The sequence below is a fragment of the Chiloscyllium punctatum genome, chromosome 1 (assembly GCF_047496795.1).
Source record: "Chiloscyllium punctatum isolate Juve2018m chromosome 1, sChiPun1.3, whole genome shotgun sequence".
Taxonomy (NCBI): Eukaryota; Metazoa; Chordata; class Chondrichthyes; order Orectolobiformes; family Hemiscylliidae; genus Chiloscyllium; species Chiloscyllium punctatum.
The window spans coordinates 76,452,384-76,468,015 of NC_092739.1; the positions used below are offsets into that span (position 1 = coordinate 76,452,384).

Below are 15,632 nucleotides of genomic sequence, written 5' to 3' on the forward strand. Positions count from 1 at the left end.
ACATCAAAGTGCCCTAGCAAAATTGCAGTCAATGTGAGTCAGATAGGTAATCCTACATTGGTTGGAGTCACTCTCGTCACATAGGATAAGGGAATATAGTTCTGGTTGTTGGTGACAAATCATCTCAGTTCTAGGACATTCCTGCAGGAGTTTGTCAAGGTAGCGTCTGTGGCCTAACCATCTTCAGCCATTTCATCAACCACTCTCCTTCTGTCATTAAGACAGAAATGAGGAAGTTCACTGATTGTAGAGTATTAAGCATAATTCATGACTCCTCAGATATCAAAGAAGTCAGTGTCCAAAGGCAATAAGATCTGGACAATATTCAGATTTGGGCTGGCAAGTAACACAAATACCAAGCAATGACCATAGAATCACAAAACAGACATAAGATGCTGAATGAGGCCATGGCTGATAGAGTCTGCTCCACCATTTGATCATGGCTGATGTGTTTCTCAAACCTCATTTTCCAGTTTTGTTCTTATTACACTTGATCCCCTTACTGATCAAGAATCTCATTTATCTCTGTCTTAAATAACTTGGCCTCTACAGCCTTCTGTGGCAAGGAATTCCCTCTAGTCATCATCCTCCGGCTGAAGAAATTCCTCCTTGACTAAGTTACTATGAGGTTGTGCCATCAAGTCCTAGTCTCTCCTACTTACGGAGGCATCTTCTCCATGTCCATTGTATTTAGGCCTCTCAGTATTTAGTAAGTTGCAATGAAATCCCTCTCTCCCATCCTTCTAAACTCTATTGAGAGAGTCTTCAATTGTTCCTCACATGACAAACCCTTCGTTCCTGGCTTCATTCTTGGAAACCTCTTCTGGAACCCCTCCAAGGCCAGTACATCCTTCCTTCGATATGGGGGCCAAAATTCCAATTTTCCAAATGCTGTTTGATCAGGATTTTATACAGCCTCAGCAGTACATTTCTGCTCTTGCATTCTAGCTCTCTTGAAATGAGTGGCAACATTGCATTTTTCCTTCCTAGTTTAGCATTCTTTTTATGTCCTGTGCGCTTCAGATATCCGAGGTCTTTCCCCAATTAGAAAATAATCCACCCCTCTACTTTTCCTACTAAAACGTATAGCCTCAGATTTGCCCACATTCTATCTCAAAGAAGAATCTCATCTCACTTCCAACTCACTTGAAATTGTGACGTCTAGTCACGGACATGACATAACTAGTGAAAGCAAAATATTCTTTACCGGTCAAAATTGTTCATAATTTTCAATGCCTCAATAAGGTCACCTCTTAATCTTCTCCGTTCCGAGGAGAAGCCCAATTTCTCACATTTTTCCTTGGATCTGTTAATTTGCTCCCTCACCTTTCTCAGCAATCTAGAACGCATCATATTCAGGTCTGGCAACTTCTCTACCTGGTGTGCTACCAGCCTTTTTAGCATCTCATCTTTATTAGACTATATTCCTCAATTGCTCAATGCCCACATTTTCAACTGAGCCATTGTCACCAACTTCTAATTTGGTAAAGACAGAAGTAAAACATTCATTTGGTACCTGTGACATCTCTTTTGCTTCAGTGAGCAGCTTACCCTGCTTGTTCCTTATAGGCCCCATTCTATTCTTTACTAATATGTTTGAAGAATATTTTACTATTTGTTTTACTATTTGTTACAATTTGCTCATGCTTTCTCTTAGCCTTCCTTATTCCAGCTTTAGCCTCTCTCCTGCATTGGAGATATTCTTCCTGATTTGTATTGCTATTATTATTGGCATGCATCATACACCTATTTTATCTTTCTTATTTTCTCATCAAGATCCTTAGTCATTCAGGGTATTCTAGCTTTGTATACCCCATATTCTATCTCATGGCTATGTACCTAGCTTGCATCCTATTTGAAATTCTCCCATTTTTCATTCACGATTTATCTACTAAAATGTGTTTGCACAATGAACACTATTCAAATTTGAGACCCCTAAAATCTGCCATTTTCCAGTCTAGGATTTTAATCATTTACTGATTTTTATCCATTTCTAGTTTAAAATTGAACCTTACAACATGATGATTACGGTTTTCCAAATGGTCCTCCACTCTGACATTCTCCATTTGGCCTGCCTCATTTCCTAGGACCAGGTCCAGCTTCTTCCATGGTATGACTGGAATCATATGGTTCCAGAACACACTCCGGCACACATTGCAGGAATTTCTCCCCTTTTGTGCCCCACATTTTACCCTTTGGTAATTAAGATCACCAACTATCACAACCCTAATCGTCCTGCAGATTTCTGTAATCTGCCAACAATTGCTCTCTTCTGCTTCCTCCTATTTAGAAGTCTATAATAAACATGCAACAAGCTCACCACTCCTTTCCTGTTTCTCACCTCCAACCATATAGATTCTAATTCAGGAACTGCACCTCATGTAAGGGCAATGATATGATCTTTGGCCAAGACTGCCACAGCCCCTCCCTTTTTACCAACCTCATTTCTACTAAAAACTTAGAACCTAAAATTTCAGTATTCAGTCCTGTTCTGCACACATTTCTGTCAATGCTACTATGTCCTATGTTGCTACAGTAATTTATGCTTCCAGTTTTGAACACTGTATTCCATGCATTTATAGACATATAATTTAATCCTGCCTACTGGAAGTTGGACATTTCTCTGTATACTGACAACACTCAAGCCTTCGCTCACTTCCATTCTCCAAATCACCATCTTCTCTGGTACTTCCAAAACTAGGCCATTAGTCAACACACCCCACCCAACTTCATAAGTTTAAGTTTACCCCCACTGCACCATTTACTCTCTCAGCCAAGAGATTAGTTACTTTTCTGCTTCGATGAAGCCGCTGTCTTCTGAACAGTTTTCTCCTTTCCAAAAAGTGATCCCAATGTCACAAAAATCTAAACTGCTCCCTTCTACACTGATCCTCAGGTCACACATTTACCTCCCCGATCTGCCTTTGCCTAAGTGTGGAGTAACTCCAGAAGAATATATTCAATCTCACCTGACACTCAATTACATTACTATCCTTGAAATCATAGAAACAGAAAAAAATGAACAAGACCAGGCCATTTGATGCTTTGTTCCTGCTTCACCATTCAATTATGATCATAGTTTATCATCCAATTCAGTATCCTGTTTCTGCTTTAGCCCCATAGTCTCTGATCCTTTTTACATCAAAGGCCCATCACATCTAAATTTCACATCACATCATGTCACATCTTTATTTTCTAAATGGGGAGAAAATCCAGAAGTCTGAAGTGCAAAGAGACTTGGGAGCTCCATTTCAGGATTGTCTCAAGCTAAACTTGCAGGTGGAATCAGTAGTTAGGACGGTAAATGCAATAACGGTATTTATTTCGACAGGACTCAGATTACAACAGGATCTGGACCAGATGGGCCAATGGGCTGAGAAGTGGCAGATGGAGTTTAATTCAGATAAATGCGAGATGCAGCATTTTGGGAAAGCAAATCTTAGCAGGACTTTCCACTTAATGGTAGGGTCCTAGGGAGTGTTGCTGAACAAAGAGACCTTGGAGTGCAAGTTCGTAGCTCCTTGAAATGGAGTCGCAGGTAGATAGGATAGTGAAGATGACGTTTGGTATGCTTTCTTTTATTGGTCAAAGTATTGAGTACAGGAGTTGGGAGGTCATGTTGTCGCTGTACAGGACATTGGTTATATACTGGATTAGTGGTGCTGGAAGAGTACAGCAGTTCAGGCAGCATCCAACGAGCAGCGAAATCGACGTTTCGGGCAAAAGCCCTTCTGCCCGAAACGTCGATTTCGCTGCTCGTTGGATGCTGCCTGAACTGCTGTGCTCTTCCAGCACCACTAATCCAGTATTTGCTTTCCAGCATCTGCAGTCATTGTTTTTACCAGGACATTGGTTAGGCCACTGCTGGAATATTGCATGTAATTCTGGTCTCCTTCCTATCTGAAAGATGTTGTGAAACTTGAGAGGGTTCAGAAAAGATTTACAAGGATGTTGCTAGGGTTGGAGGATTTGAGCTACAGGGAGAGGCTGAACAGGCTGGGGCTGTTTTCCCTGGAGTGTCAGAGGCTGAGGGGTGACCTTATAGAGGTTTACAAAATTATGAGGGGCATGGATAGGGTAAATAGACAAGGTCTTTTCCCTGGGGTCTGGGAGTCCAGAACTAGAGGGCATAGGTTTAGGGTGAGAGGAGAAAGATAAAAAAAAGAGACCTACGGGGCAACTTCCTCACACAGTGAGTGGTACGTGTATAGAATGAGCTGCCAGAGGAAGTGGTGGAGGCTGGTACACTTGCAATATTTAAGAGGCATTTGGATGGGTATATGAAGAGGAAGGGTTTGGAGGGATATGGGCTGCGTGCTGGCAGGTGGGACTAGATTGGGTTGGGATATCTGGACGGGTTGGACCAATAGAGATGTACAGCATGGAAACAGACCTATGGCTTGAATATAAATACAGGGATGTACTTCTAAGGCTCTAAAAGGCTCTAGTCAGGCCACATTTGCAGTAACGTGTGTAGTTTTGCGACCCATATCTCTGAAGAACATACTGGCGCTGGAGATTCACTAGAATGGCCCCAGGAATGAACAGCTTAAATGTATAACCATTTGAGAACTCTGGGACTATACTTGGAATTTAGAAGGATGAGGGGGGGAATGTAATTGAAACTTAATACTGAATGACCTGGACAGTGTGTATGCTGGGACGATGTTTCCATTGGTGGAAGAGACTAGGACCAGAGGGCACAGCCTTAGAGTAAAGGGCAGACCTATCAGAACAGAGATAAGGAAAAACTTGTTCATCCAGAGAGCAGCGAATCTATGGAAATAATTGCCACAGAAAGTTGTGGTCAGGTCAGGTCATTGACTATATTTAAATTTGAGATAGTTAGGATTTTGAGTATCAAGGGTTACAGGGAGAAAGCAGGAGAATGGAGTTGTGAAGCTCATCAGCTATGTCTGAATGGCGGAGCAGACTTGATGGGCTGAGTGGCCTAATTTCTGCTCCTATGTCTTAAGGTCTTATCTGCACCAGCTCTTCACTTGGTGCTTTTTATTTTTGTATCATTGAGAAAACTGAATTGACCAAAATAAAACTGGTCTATGAAGGCAATTTCTCCTCCAGATGTAATTCATAGCAACCAGTGCCAACAATCCAGTGTGTTTCAGGATAAATAGCAATGCTGTTCTTGACAAGATTAATCAGAACTAAACAAAGTGACAAAAACTTTAGATCCCTCATACATAGCAGCCTACAGTATGAAATGTACATCATTCCATAATTTACTTTAAAAAGCAAAAATGAAAATACAGCTCAAGTTTGTAGTTCTTCCAAATCCTTAATTACGTAGGATGACTGAGGGGACCTTTAAGAAGACGGAGAAAAGGTGAATTACCAAGTAGTAAAATACACTTCTTTGAAGGAAAGTTAGAACTCTAAAAACTCTGTTTCATTTAGTGAGGTTAGGGATTCCCAAATCATGGGTCGCAACCCTTAGTGGGTGCAAGCCTCTCCACATTAATAAACATTCTCTACTGCATTTCCTCATGGTGACATTTGGAAACTTAAGCTTCAAACATATTTGAAGGAGGTTTTCTTGAAATATTTCACAGGACATGCACATCACTGGCTAGGCCAACATTTGCTGATTATCCTTTGTCACCTTTGAGAAGGCGATGGTGAGCTACCTACTTGAACTGTAGTCCTTAGGGTATAGGAACAACCCAAGCTGTACTTTGAGGAGAGTTCTAGGATTTTGACCCAGCAATGATTTCGAAGGGAACTCACAGTTAATGGTTGTCTCATGTACCTACTGCCCTTGTTCTTCTATATGATAAAAATAGGTTTGGATATTGCCAAAAAAGTTAGGCAAGTTCCTGTGGGGCTTCTTGCAGATAGATAGTGATAGGACTGTGCACTAAGCATCAATGGTGAATGCTTTTAAAGGGCCAAACACAGAGGTTGCTGGAAACATTCATCAGGTCTGACTGTGGAGAGAAAGCAGAGATAACTTTTCAGGTTCAGTGATCCTTCTTCGAGCTGCCCTTTGGGTTCTTTTGTTTAAGGCTTTTATAGGGGGTGGAGGGGATGCCAATGAAGTAAAAACAGAAATTATTGGAAAAAAAAATCAAGTTTGGCAGTATCTGCGCAGAGAAAGCAGAGTCAACGTTCAGGCTCATCAACTCTTCAGAACTCTCAATGAAACATATTGCTTTGATCTGTACTGTGTCAAGTTCAAGTATTGTTGGAACTGTATTCATCGATGCAAGTAGAGAATATTCACAATCAAAAATTGTACCTTGGAGTCAGAGGAAGAACATTTGGGCCATCAGCTGGCTTGTTTGCCAAATTAGAGACCTTTGACCTGCTCTTGCAGCTACAGTATTTATCTGATTGGCCCAATTCAGTTTCTGCTCATTGGTAACTTGCAAGATTCCAATTGTGGGAGACTCAGCAATGGTAATGCCACGGGAACATTGTTAGATCCTCTCTCTGGTGATGCTACTCGACTACTTGTGTGGCAAGCAACATTCATGCCACATATCAGCACAGACCTCTGTATTGTTCAGGTCTTACTGCATATAAATAAGTATTGCTTTAGTATTGGAGGTACTGAGAGAATAGGATGAACACTCCCACTTATCTTATCTAGCGAAAAGAACTGAATCCAACATGCTCACTCAAAAAGATGAGAGACTTAAACAATCTAGGGTCTTTTTCAATATATCACTTCAGTTACAGCACACTCTAAACTTTTGCTACAAATTCTGTATCTTACAATCTTATATTCCACAACCACCTGAAGGAGCAGTACCCCGAAAGTTAGTGCTTCCAAATAGACCTGTTGGACTATACCCTAGTGTTGTGAGATTTTGAACTATGCCCTAGTTCTGGACTCCCCCATCCCAGGGAAAAGACCTTGTCTACTTACCTAATCTTGACCCTCGTGATTTTATAAACTTCTCTAAGGTCACCCCTTAACCTCCAATGCTCCAGGGAAAACAGCCCTAACCTATTCTTGTTTAGTTGTCCACCACCATTCACAACTGAATGCAGCTGGTTTACAGACCTGTATCTGATCCATTTGTTGTGGATTGTTTAGTACTATCACATACTGTCTCCTGCGTTTGACATGAAAGCATTTCAGTTTCACCAAATGACATCTCATTTTTAGGTGCACATGTTGCTGTATTGGCCTCTTGCAGTCTTCAGTAAATCAGGACTTATTTACCATCAAACCAAGGAATCAAGTGGAGGATATGCTGAGCCAGGTGGTTACAGATTACAGTTGAACACAATTCTTAAGGTCTACATCATTTCATAGCTGCTTAGCTGAATGAAGACCACAAGAAATAGCAACAAGAGTAGGCTGTTCAGCCCCTCAAACCTGCTCCACCATTCAACAGTTGATCAGTTACTCCTCAGGTCAACTTTCCTGTCCTTTGCCCATAACCCTAGATTCCCCTCTAATCAAGAATCTACCTTAGCCTTAAATATACTCAAGGATTCTGCACTACAGCTTTGGCAAGTTCCAAAGACTCCCACCTTTTGAGAAGAAATTCCTCATCTTAAAGTGACATTCCTTAATTCTAAGACTATGCCGTCTGTTCCCAAACTCTCGAAGGAGAAGAAACACGATTTCAGCATTAGTACGGTCAAGCTCTTGAAGAATCCTGTGTGTTTCAATGATATCACCTCTCATTTTGCTAAATTCCAATGACTAGAGTCCCAACCTGTTTAACCTTTGCTCATAAAATAATCCCTCCATCTCAAGCATCATACTAGTGAACCTTCTCTGAAATGCCAATGAAATGAGGTCTTTCCTTAGACCAAAATTGCTCACAGTACTCCACGTGGTCTCATTAGCACCTTGTAAATTTGCAATAAGACTTCCTTACTCATACTTCAACCTCCTTGAAGTAAGGGCAAATATTCCATTCATTAGACTACCTGATTACCTGCTGCACCTGCATGCTACATGTGCATTTCATGCATAATACTTCCAAGATAAAAAAAAAGTTAACATCGAGTCTAAAGACTTCAGAAATTCTCAGAGTATTCTACACTGATGCTAAAATAGCATTCCATTCCCAGGAGCACCTTCAGTGGAGAATATACAGACTCTCCCATACCAGTGAAGAGTTTGTTTTAACCATCAGCATGAGGAAAATAAATGACATGATACAGAACGTTGCCATATTATCTCAAGTGCTTTCACAATGTGATCACGGAGACGTTTCTACTCTTCTGTCCATAACAGATTTTAATATTTTTTTTCTTATCTTATTTTTCTTTTCTCTTTCAAAAGTAGGTTGTGGTGTGCTCCCCCAAACTCTTGGTTTGTGTTGTCTAATTTTTAAAATGACCCACGACAAACTGTTTAGGGCTAAAAAGAAAACGATGATTTATTTAACATTTGAACCCAGAAGATTTTTTTTTGCAACACATACATAGGTGTACATGGAGAGTTATGAAAAGGTGGAAAAGAAATTACAATTCAGAAACACTTAGAAAAAGATATTGGACATTAATTCACATGAATCAGAGGAATGTATTCTGACTCAGAGTTCAATAATTTTAGGGCCTAAAAATCCTTTGTCCATGTCCTTTACCAACCCCACATCCTGTCATGACAGGAACTGCTTTCATCACAGTCAGCCTGTTTTTCACCTATTGATGTTCACCAATATTAGCCATTTTCTTTCTCCCTGGCTTACTATTATTCATGAGTTTGTCTGCACCACCATCTCCTGCCCTCGCCTTCTGGGCTCCATTTCCATCTACCACATACTCCTTTCTTTCCCCATCTCCTTTGCCTCCAGCACATGCACCACCTTTCCTAGCTACCAGTAGTTCGAAAGAAGGGTCACCATACCCAAAACACTAACTCTGCTTTCTCTCCACAGTTGCTGCCAGATCAGAGTTTCTCCAGTTATTTTTATTTTTCTTTCAGATTTCCAGCATCCACAGTTCTTTGTTTCATTGTAATGTTTTATTACAGTCTGATTATCAGTACATCGAAGATCTTAAAATTGTGGCTGTAAATCACATTTTATCTGACATTTTAGTGTAACCAAACCATTTTCAAACGTTTGATTACAATTTCTGGATTACAGTCAAAGCTGTAAGCAAATCCGTAAATCTTCTCCAGATTTCAGAAAACCAAAACAGAATGTTTCATTTATACTTTTCAACCATAGTGTTTCATAATTTGTTTTTGTGTTGCAACTTCTACGCAAAATTATCAATGTGTATTATTCCTCCATATAAGTAGCATTCCTTATTCTATAAGAAATATTCCCTTTTCATTATGCAATCCATCTCTTCAAATTTCAACTTAACCTAGCTTTCAGTTATTTATTCAAATTCCTCAAACTCACGCTCTATTTAAAGAAGTTTCTCCTGCCTTTGCTTCCAAATTTAATTTCATATTCTATTTATATTTTCTTGTACAGACACCTTTATTTGGGAAAAGTTGTTTCCATTCTAAATTTTCCATTATTTTATACACCTCCATAAAAATCATCCTTTAATCTCCTGTTTTCTCATGAAAACAACTTCTATCAATTTCAACAACTTAAGACCTTCTTTCCTCTCGAATGAAGGAGAAAAGGAAGAACAATAACATATGGGCAAGATTATTCATCCTTGAAATAGCTACTTCGCTTAATGTCCAGCTTAAATACAACTTCTTAATTATTACTTCATAAAGTGGAATAAACTTACATTGACCAAACCAAAGTAGTGTTCATTGATTGGGAACTGCTCTGGACCGATGTCTTTCTCCAGAGCAGAGGCATTGGTGCCCTGCAACAAAAGCACAAGGGTTGGTGAGAATATGGCAATTAGGTACAGCTGCTGCAAGAAGAACAGAAAAACTTGTACTTATATCGTGCTACTATTGCTAATGGCCATCCAAAACACAACACAAATAAGTACTTCTAAACTGAAGTTACTGTTGGAATTTATGAAACTCAACAAGTAATATTTGTGTAAAGCAAACTCCCAGACAAAATAATCTATTTTTGTGATGCTGATGGAAGCATTAACATTGTCGAGGAAACTAGGAAGAATTTCCCTACTTTTGTTTTCAAAGGGGTCTAAAGGATCAATGACGTCTGTCTGAAACATCATTCCAGGCCTTGCTTTAAAAAGGTGATCAAAAGCAGCACTTCTGACAATACAGTATCACCTCAGCACTGCACTGGAGTCTCAATGTAGATTGTGTGTGCGTGTCTCTGAATCCATAACCTAACTCAGATGTAATGCTGTTATTGAGCCAAAGCTGGTAGATAGATAATGCAACATAAATGAAATATGTGGCAAAGCTAAATATTATTAGCTTACATTTCTGTGGTGACTTTCTGCTCTTGGCGGAGGGTCAAATGAACAGATCGAAAGTAAAACTGATAGAATAAGGTTCTGACACTGGACTGGATAACAGTGAAAATCAGACATGTGACTAACTGAAATATAACATAAGATTATAATCCAACATTTTTCTAGAAAGCAGACTCGAAAAGGGACAATTATTTGCACTTGAGAAGATTTGTAGCTCAGGTTGAGGTTCGCTTGCTAAGCTGGTAGGTTTAGTGAAGCTCTGGTGTTCCGTCCCACTTTCTATTTGTGTCTTGGTCTGTTAAGGTGGGTGATATCATTTCCGGTTCTTTCTCTCAGAGGTTTATAAATGGGGTCCAAATCGGTGTGTTTATTGATGGAGTTCCAGTAAAAATGCCAGGTCTTTAGGGATTCCTAGAGATCTCCCCGTGCAAGCCTCTGTTTAGCCTGTCCAAGGATGGATGTGTTGTCCCAGTCAAAGTAGCGTCCTTCCTTCATCTGTACGTAAGGAAACTAGTGATAGTGGGTCATGTCTTTTGGTGGCTAGTTTCCTGCCTGTCTAGTGTAATGTTTGATACAGTCCTTGTGTGCTATTTTGTAAATGACATTCATTTTGCTGGCTGTTTCGTAAAGGAAAGGACAGGACACACAGGAAAGGAAAGCCCTAGGACTCAAAAAAGCAAAAATATTGAAATCCTACCTGCAGACAAAGGGCACATAACTGACTCCGAAACAGAACACAATAATGTTGAAAAGGTGAACTCACTGCTCGCAGATACGAACACTTACCAAAAGGCAGCAATAGAACTGACTCCACAGCTAGAAAATTACATCACAGCTACATTGAAGAAGCTTCATAAATCAGGCCAAATTAACAAGGCAGATCCTTAAAAAATGAAACCTGGTGGATCCAACACACCTCGCTACTTTGGATTACCTAAGGCACACAACTTAGGGGCTCCCCTCAGACCCATAGTCTCACTCCCTAGCACAACATACAGTGGTAAAGAAACGTCATCGAAAACTGAAATACCTATGAGAAACCTCATGCCACTCCACCCAAGAATTCCTGAACAAAGACATCAAGATAGAAGAGGATGAAATAATGGTTTCTTTTAACGTAACAGCCCTATTCACATCAATTAACATCAGCCTGGCCAAAGAAACACTGACCACACTACTAGGTGAAACAAGGATAAAAACACCACCAACGTCATCAGGAAGAACAAAATGCTAGTACACCTGTGCCTCACTACCCAATGACAAGACCAAAAAACAAATCAACAGAACACCTATGGGATCACCAATATGAGGATTCTAAGCAGAAGCAGTAATGCAAAGACTCACACATACAGCCGACCCCACGATTCAATCCAAACTTTGGGTCTGCTACATGGATGACATCTTTGTCATCACAAAACAGAACAACGTAGGAGGAAACCTACAACATCCCTTTTGGCATACATTTCACAAAAGAGACCACCACCACCGAGACGACCACCACCACCACCACCACCGAGACCACCACATCCCCTTCCTAGATGTGACAGTGGAATGAACAGTTAATGGAGAACTGCAGGCTAGTGTCTACAGGAAAGCAACACACACAGACCAGATACTTAACTACAGAAGCAATCATTCCAACACCGACAAATGGAGCTGCATCAGGACATGATTTAAGCTGGCCACAACACACTGCAGCACCCAGGAACTGTGAGCAGAAGAAAAATACCAATACAGCATATTCAAGAAGAACCCGACAAACAGTCTGCTGATTCTTAAACAACAAACCCAGAAACTCTAGCCACACTACCATACAAAGACATGTTGGAGATGGTTACTAGGCTACTCCGACCCCTTGGTATCATGGTAGCCCATAACTCTACCAACACGAACAGGTACTGATGAACCCAAAAGGATCCTGTACTAACAACCAGCAAAACTAATGTCATTTACAAAATACTCTGCAAGCACTGCAACAAACACTACACTGGACAGACAGGCAGAAAACTAGCCACCAGGATACACAAATACTAACTCATCAACAAATGACATGTCCCACTATTACTAGCATCCTTACATACAGATGAAGGAGGACACCAATTCGACTGGGACTGGGACAACACACCCATCCCAAGAAAAGCTAACCAGAGACATGCCTGGCATTCCAACCAGAAATCCATCAATAAACACTGATTTGGACCCCATTTACCAACCTCTGAGAAAAAGAACTAGAAATGATATCACCCACCTTAACAGATCAAGACGCACAAATAGAAAGCAGGACAGAACACCAGAGCTTTAACAGAGATTGACTGATATTGTTACCTAGCATGGTGACAAAATGTCTGAAAATAAACCTGCCACCTTAGTGGGCAAGCTTACAATCTGTTGAGACAATTACGTTTACCCTTGAACTGGGTGGTTTGCTAGGCCATTTTGAGGCCAGTTAAGAGCCCATTGCCAAATTACTATGAATCGGCAGTCACATGTAGGCCAGTCCAGGTAAAGATAGCACAGTTCCTTCCATTGAAAAGGATGTTAGTGAATAAGATGAATCTTTTTACAAAAACAGATAATAGTTTTAATGGCAACATTACTTTGAGTTGCTTTCAATTCCATTTATTCTACCAGCTGTGCTGGTGGGACTTGAATTCATGCATTTGCCTGGATTCTAATTCCAGTGACAATACCACTCAGCCACAATCTCAGTTTAAGTTTGGGATAATGTTGACAGTGTTTTCTTTTAAGTCTGGAAGCACTTGATATTAACACTGGATCTTTGAAATGAAAATATTCCAATCTGTTAGAAACTATTCTTTACTGAGAAATGTGTGGCAGAGGGTGATAGATAAGCTCACAATCAGTCTCTTCTGCTCCATCCAGCAACTAATTACACAAGGAAAGACTACGTCAAACAACCTTCAACTGTCAAACAACAAAATACTAGTTTCATTTAGTGCATAACATTTTGCACAATAACAGGTCTACTTAATATAGATCGAGTCATCAATTCATGGGATTGATTAGTGTTGATGGGAAACACTTATTCAAGGATTAAGGCCACTGAAAAACAAAAATGAAATGTAATCCAGAAATATAACATCAAAAAGTATGCTCACAGCAATGAGATCTCATAATTTTGACCTAAAATGCCAAAACTAAATAGAAAAATCTGTTTACAATCCCCTAACAGTACGTCCCACTATCCATTTTGAACTTAGTCATACCCTCAACTTATTACCAGAAATTAACCAGTGTGAAGATCTTCAATTGATATTTGACAATACCTTTCTCTTGAAATTTATTTTAACAAAGCATAATTGTGTAATAACTCCACATTGTTTAATACCAAAATAATCAGTTTTATTCCCTTCCTCCAGCTTAATTCAATTACATATCTTCATCAGGTCAAGGTGGTTAAGCCTCAAGTTAACTCATTTTGACCGACCATGAAATGGTCTTCAAAAGGTGCATTGTTCTCTGCTTTGTGGAAAATTCCACTTTTCACCCATCCATCTCTATTTTACAATAGATCATTACTTAAAAGCATATAATCCCCTAACAGTACTGCACATGCAAGTTTAGCAAATGGGATAGCAAATCTGGTGCTGTTAACTGGTCTTGCACCTGCATCATAGCACAGGAAAGATAGTCCTTCTATTAAGAGCATCAAACAATTTTGGTGCTGTTAACATGGTCTTGGTATGTTTTTGTATAAGTATCTAATCAAATATTGTCTTTAAATGTTGGAAGCACCAAGGTACGTAGGAACAGGAGTAGGCCATTCAGCAAGATCAAGGCTGATCTGTGGCCAAGTTCCATATGCCTGATTTGGGCCCATATAACTTGATATTCCCTGCTAATAAAAAGAGATCTCAGATTTAAATTTAACAACTGAATTAGCATCAACCACTGAGGAGAAGAGTTTCAAACCTCCACTACTATGTGTAGAAGGGCTTTCTAACATCACTGTTGAATGGCCTGGCCCTAATTCTTAGGCGATGACCCCTGGTTCTCGACTCTTCAACTAGTGGAAATAATGTTATCTTTATCTACCCTCTCTTTCTCTGTTATCCTGAAAATCTCAATAAGACCACCCTTAACCTTCTAAATTCTGCAGAAAAAAGGTCTAATCTCTTCTCCTGACATAATCCCTGAAGTCCAGCTATCATTCTTTTAAACCTGTACTACACTTCCTCCAGGACCAAAACATCCTTCCTATTGTGTGGTGCCATGATCTGCTCTCAGTACTAGAACCAGGATTTTGTACAACTGCAGATTAACATCTGCATCTCTATACTCCAGCCCTTGAAATACAAAGTCAGCATTTCATTAGCCTTCTTAACTGCTTTCTGTCCATGTTTATGGCATTTTAAAGAATTATGCAGCTGAACCCATTGATCATCCAGTGTATTTAACTTTGCGCCTTTTAAAAAACGTACCCTGATCTATTTAGGTTCAGAATGGATAACCTCACACTTATGTATATGAAACTCAATTTGCCACAGCTTCTCCCATTCACTTAATCTACCAATATCCTGTTGTAATTCTAAGCTATCAACGTTGTCTACAATGCTGCCCAATTTTGTGTCATCAGCAAATTAGGATATTTGACCGGTCATGCTATTATCTTTAATCAATAGCGAATAATTGAGACCCCAACACAGATCCCGGCAGGATATCACTAGTCACTTCCTGCCAAGATGCATCCTTACTGATTATTCCAACTGTTGCTTGCCATTCAATTTCAGAGTCATTTCAGTAATTGGCCAACGATTTCACAGGGTTTCATCTTAGCCAATAGTTTCTGGTGTGTACTTTATTGAAAGCTTTCTTGAAGTCCGTATAAACAACATCCAACTTACCTCTATCCCCATCTTTGTCACCTCTTTAAAAAGCTGAGGTTTGTCAGGCATGACTTATCCTCATGACCCCATGCTGACTCCCTGATTAACTGAAATCTTCAAGGTGATCAGTTACCCTATACTCCATTATAGACTTCAATCAGTTTCACATCACAGATGTTAGGCTAACTGGTCTTAATATGTTCCTCACCTCTAAAAAATATTGCTAACACGGAGGCTGTTTTCAGAATCCAAATTATGTTTTCTAACTTATACTTAAGGCCTACTTCCAGCATTTTACCATTTCAGTAATGTCATTTTTGACTCTACACAACTTTTTAAAAGAGGGGAAATGCAAAGTGTCCTGTCATGACTGAATTCAAGCTAAAATTCAGAAAAATGAATATGGAATTACACTATTAGTCAATCTACACTTACGAATCACACAAATCTTTCAAATAGCATTCTATTACTTTACAGTGTCTGCTA

At 39.7% G+C, this 15,632-nt stretch overlaps 1 protein-coding gene across 2 annotated transcripts in view; it reads right to left on the reverse strand.

The window, feature by feature from the left end:
• Positions 1-15,632, reverse strand: part of usp46 (ubiquitin specific peptidase 46) — a 104,047-nt gene that overhangs the window by 40,499 nt on the left and 47,916 nt on the right. For both annotated transcript variants that reach the window (XM_072569288.1, XM_072569280.1), the window contains one exon: positions 9,685-9,765. In XM_072569288.1, coding sequence (XP_072425389.1) covers positions 9,685-9,765 — 81 coding nt within the window. The remainder of the gene's footprint in view (positions 1-9,684; positions 9,766-15,632) is intronic.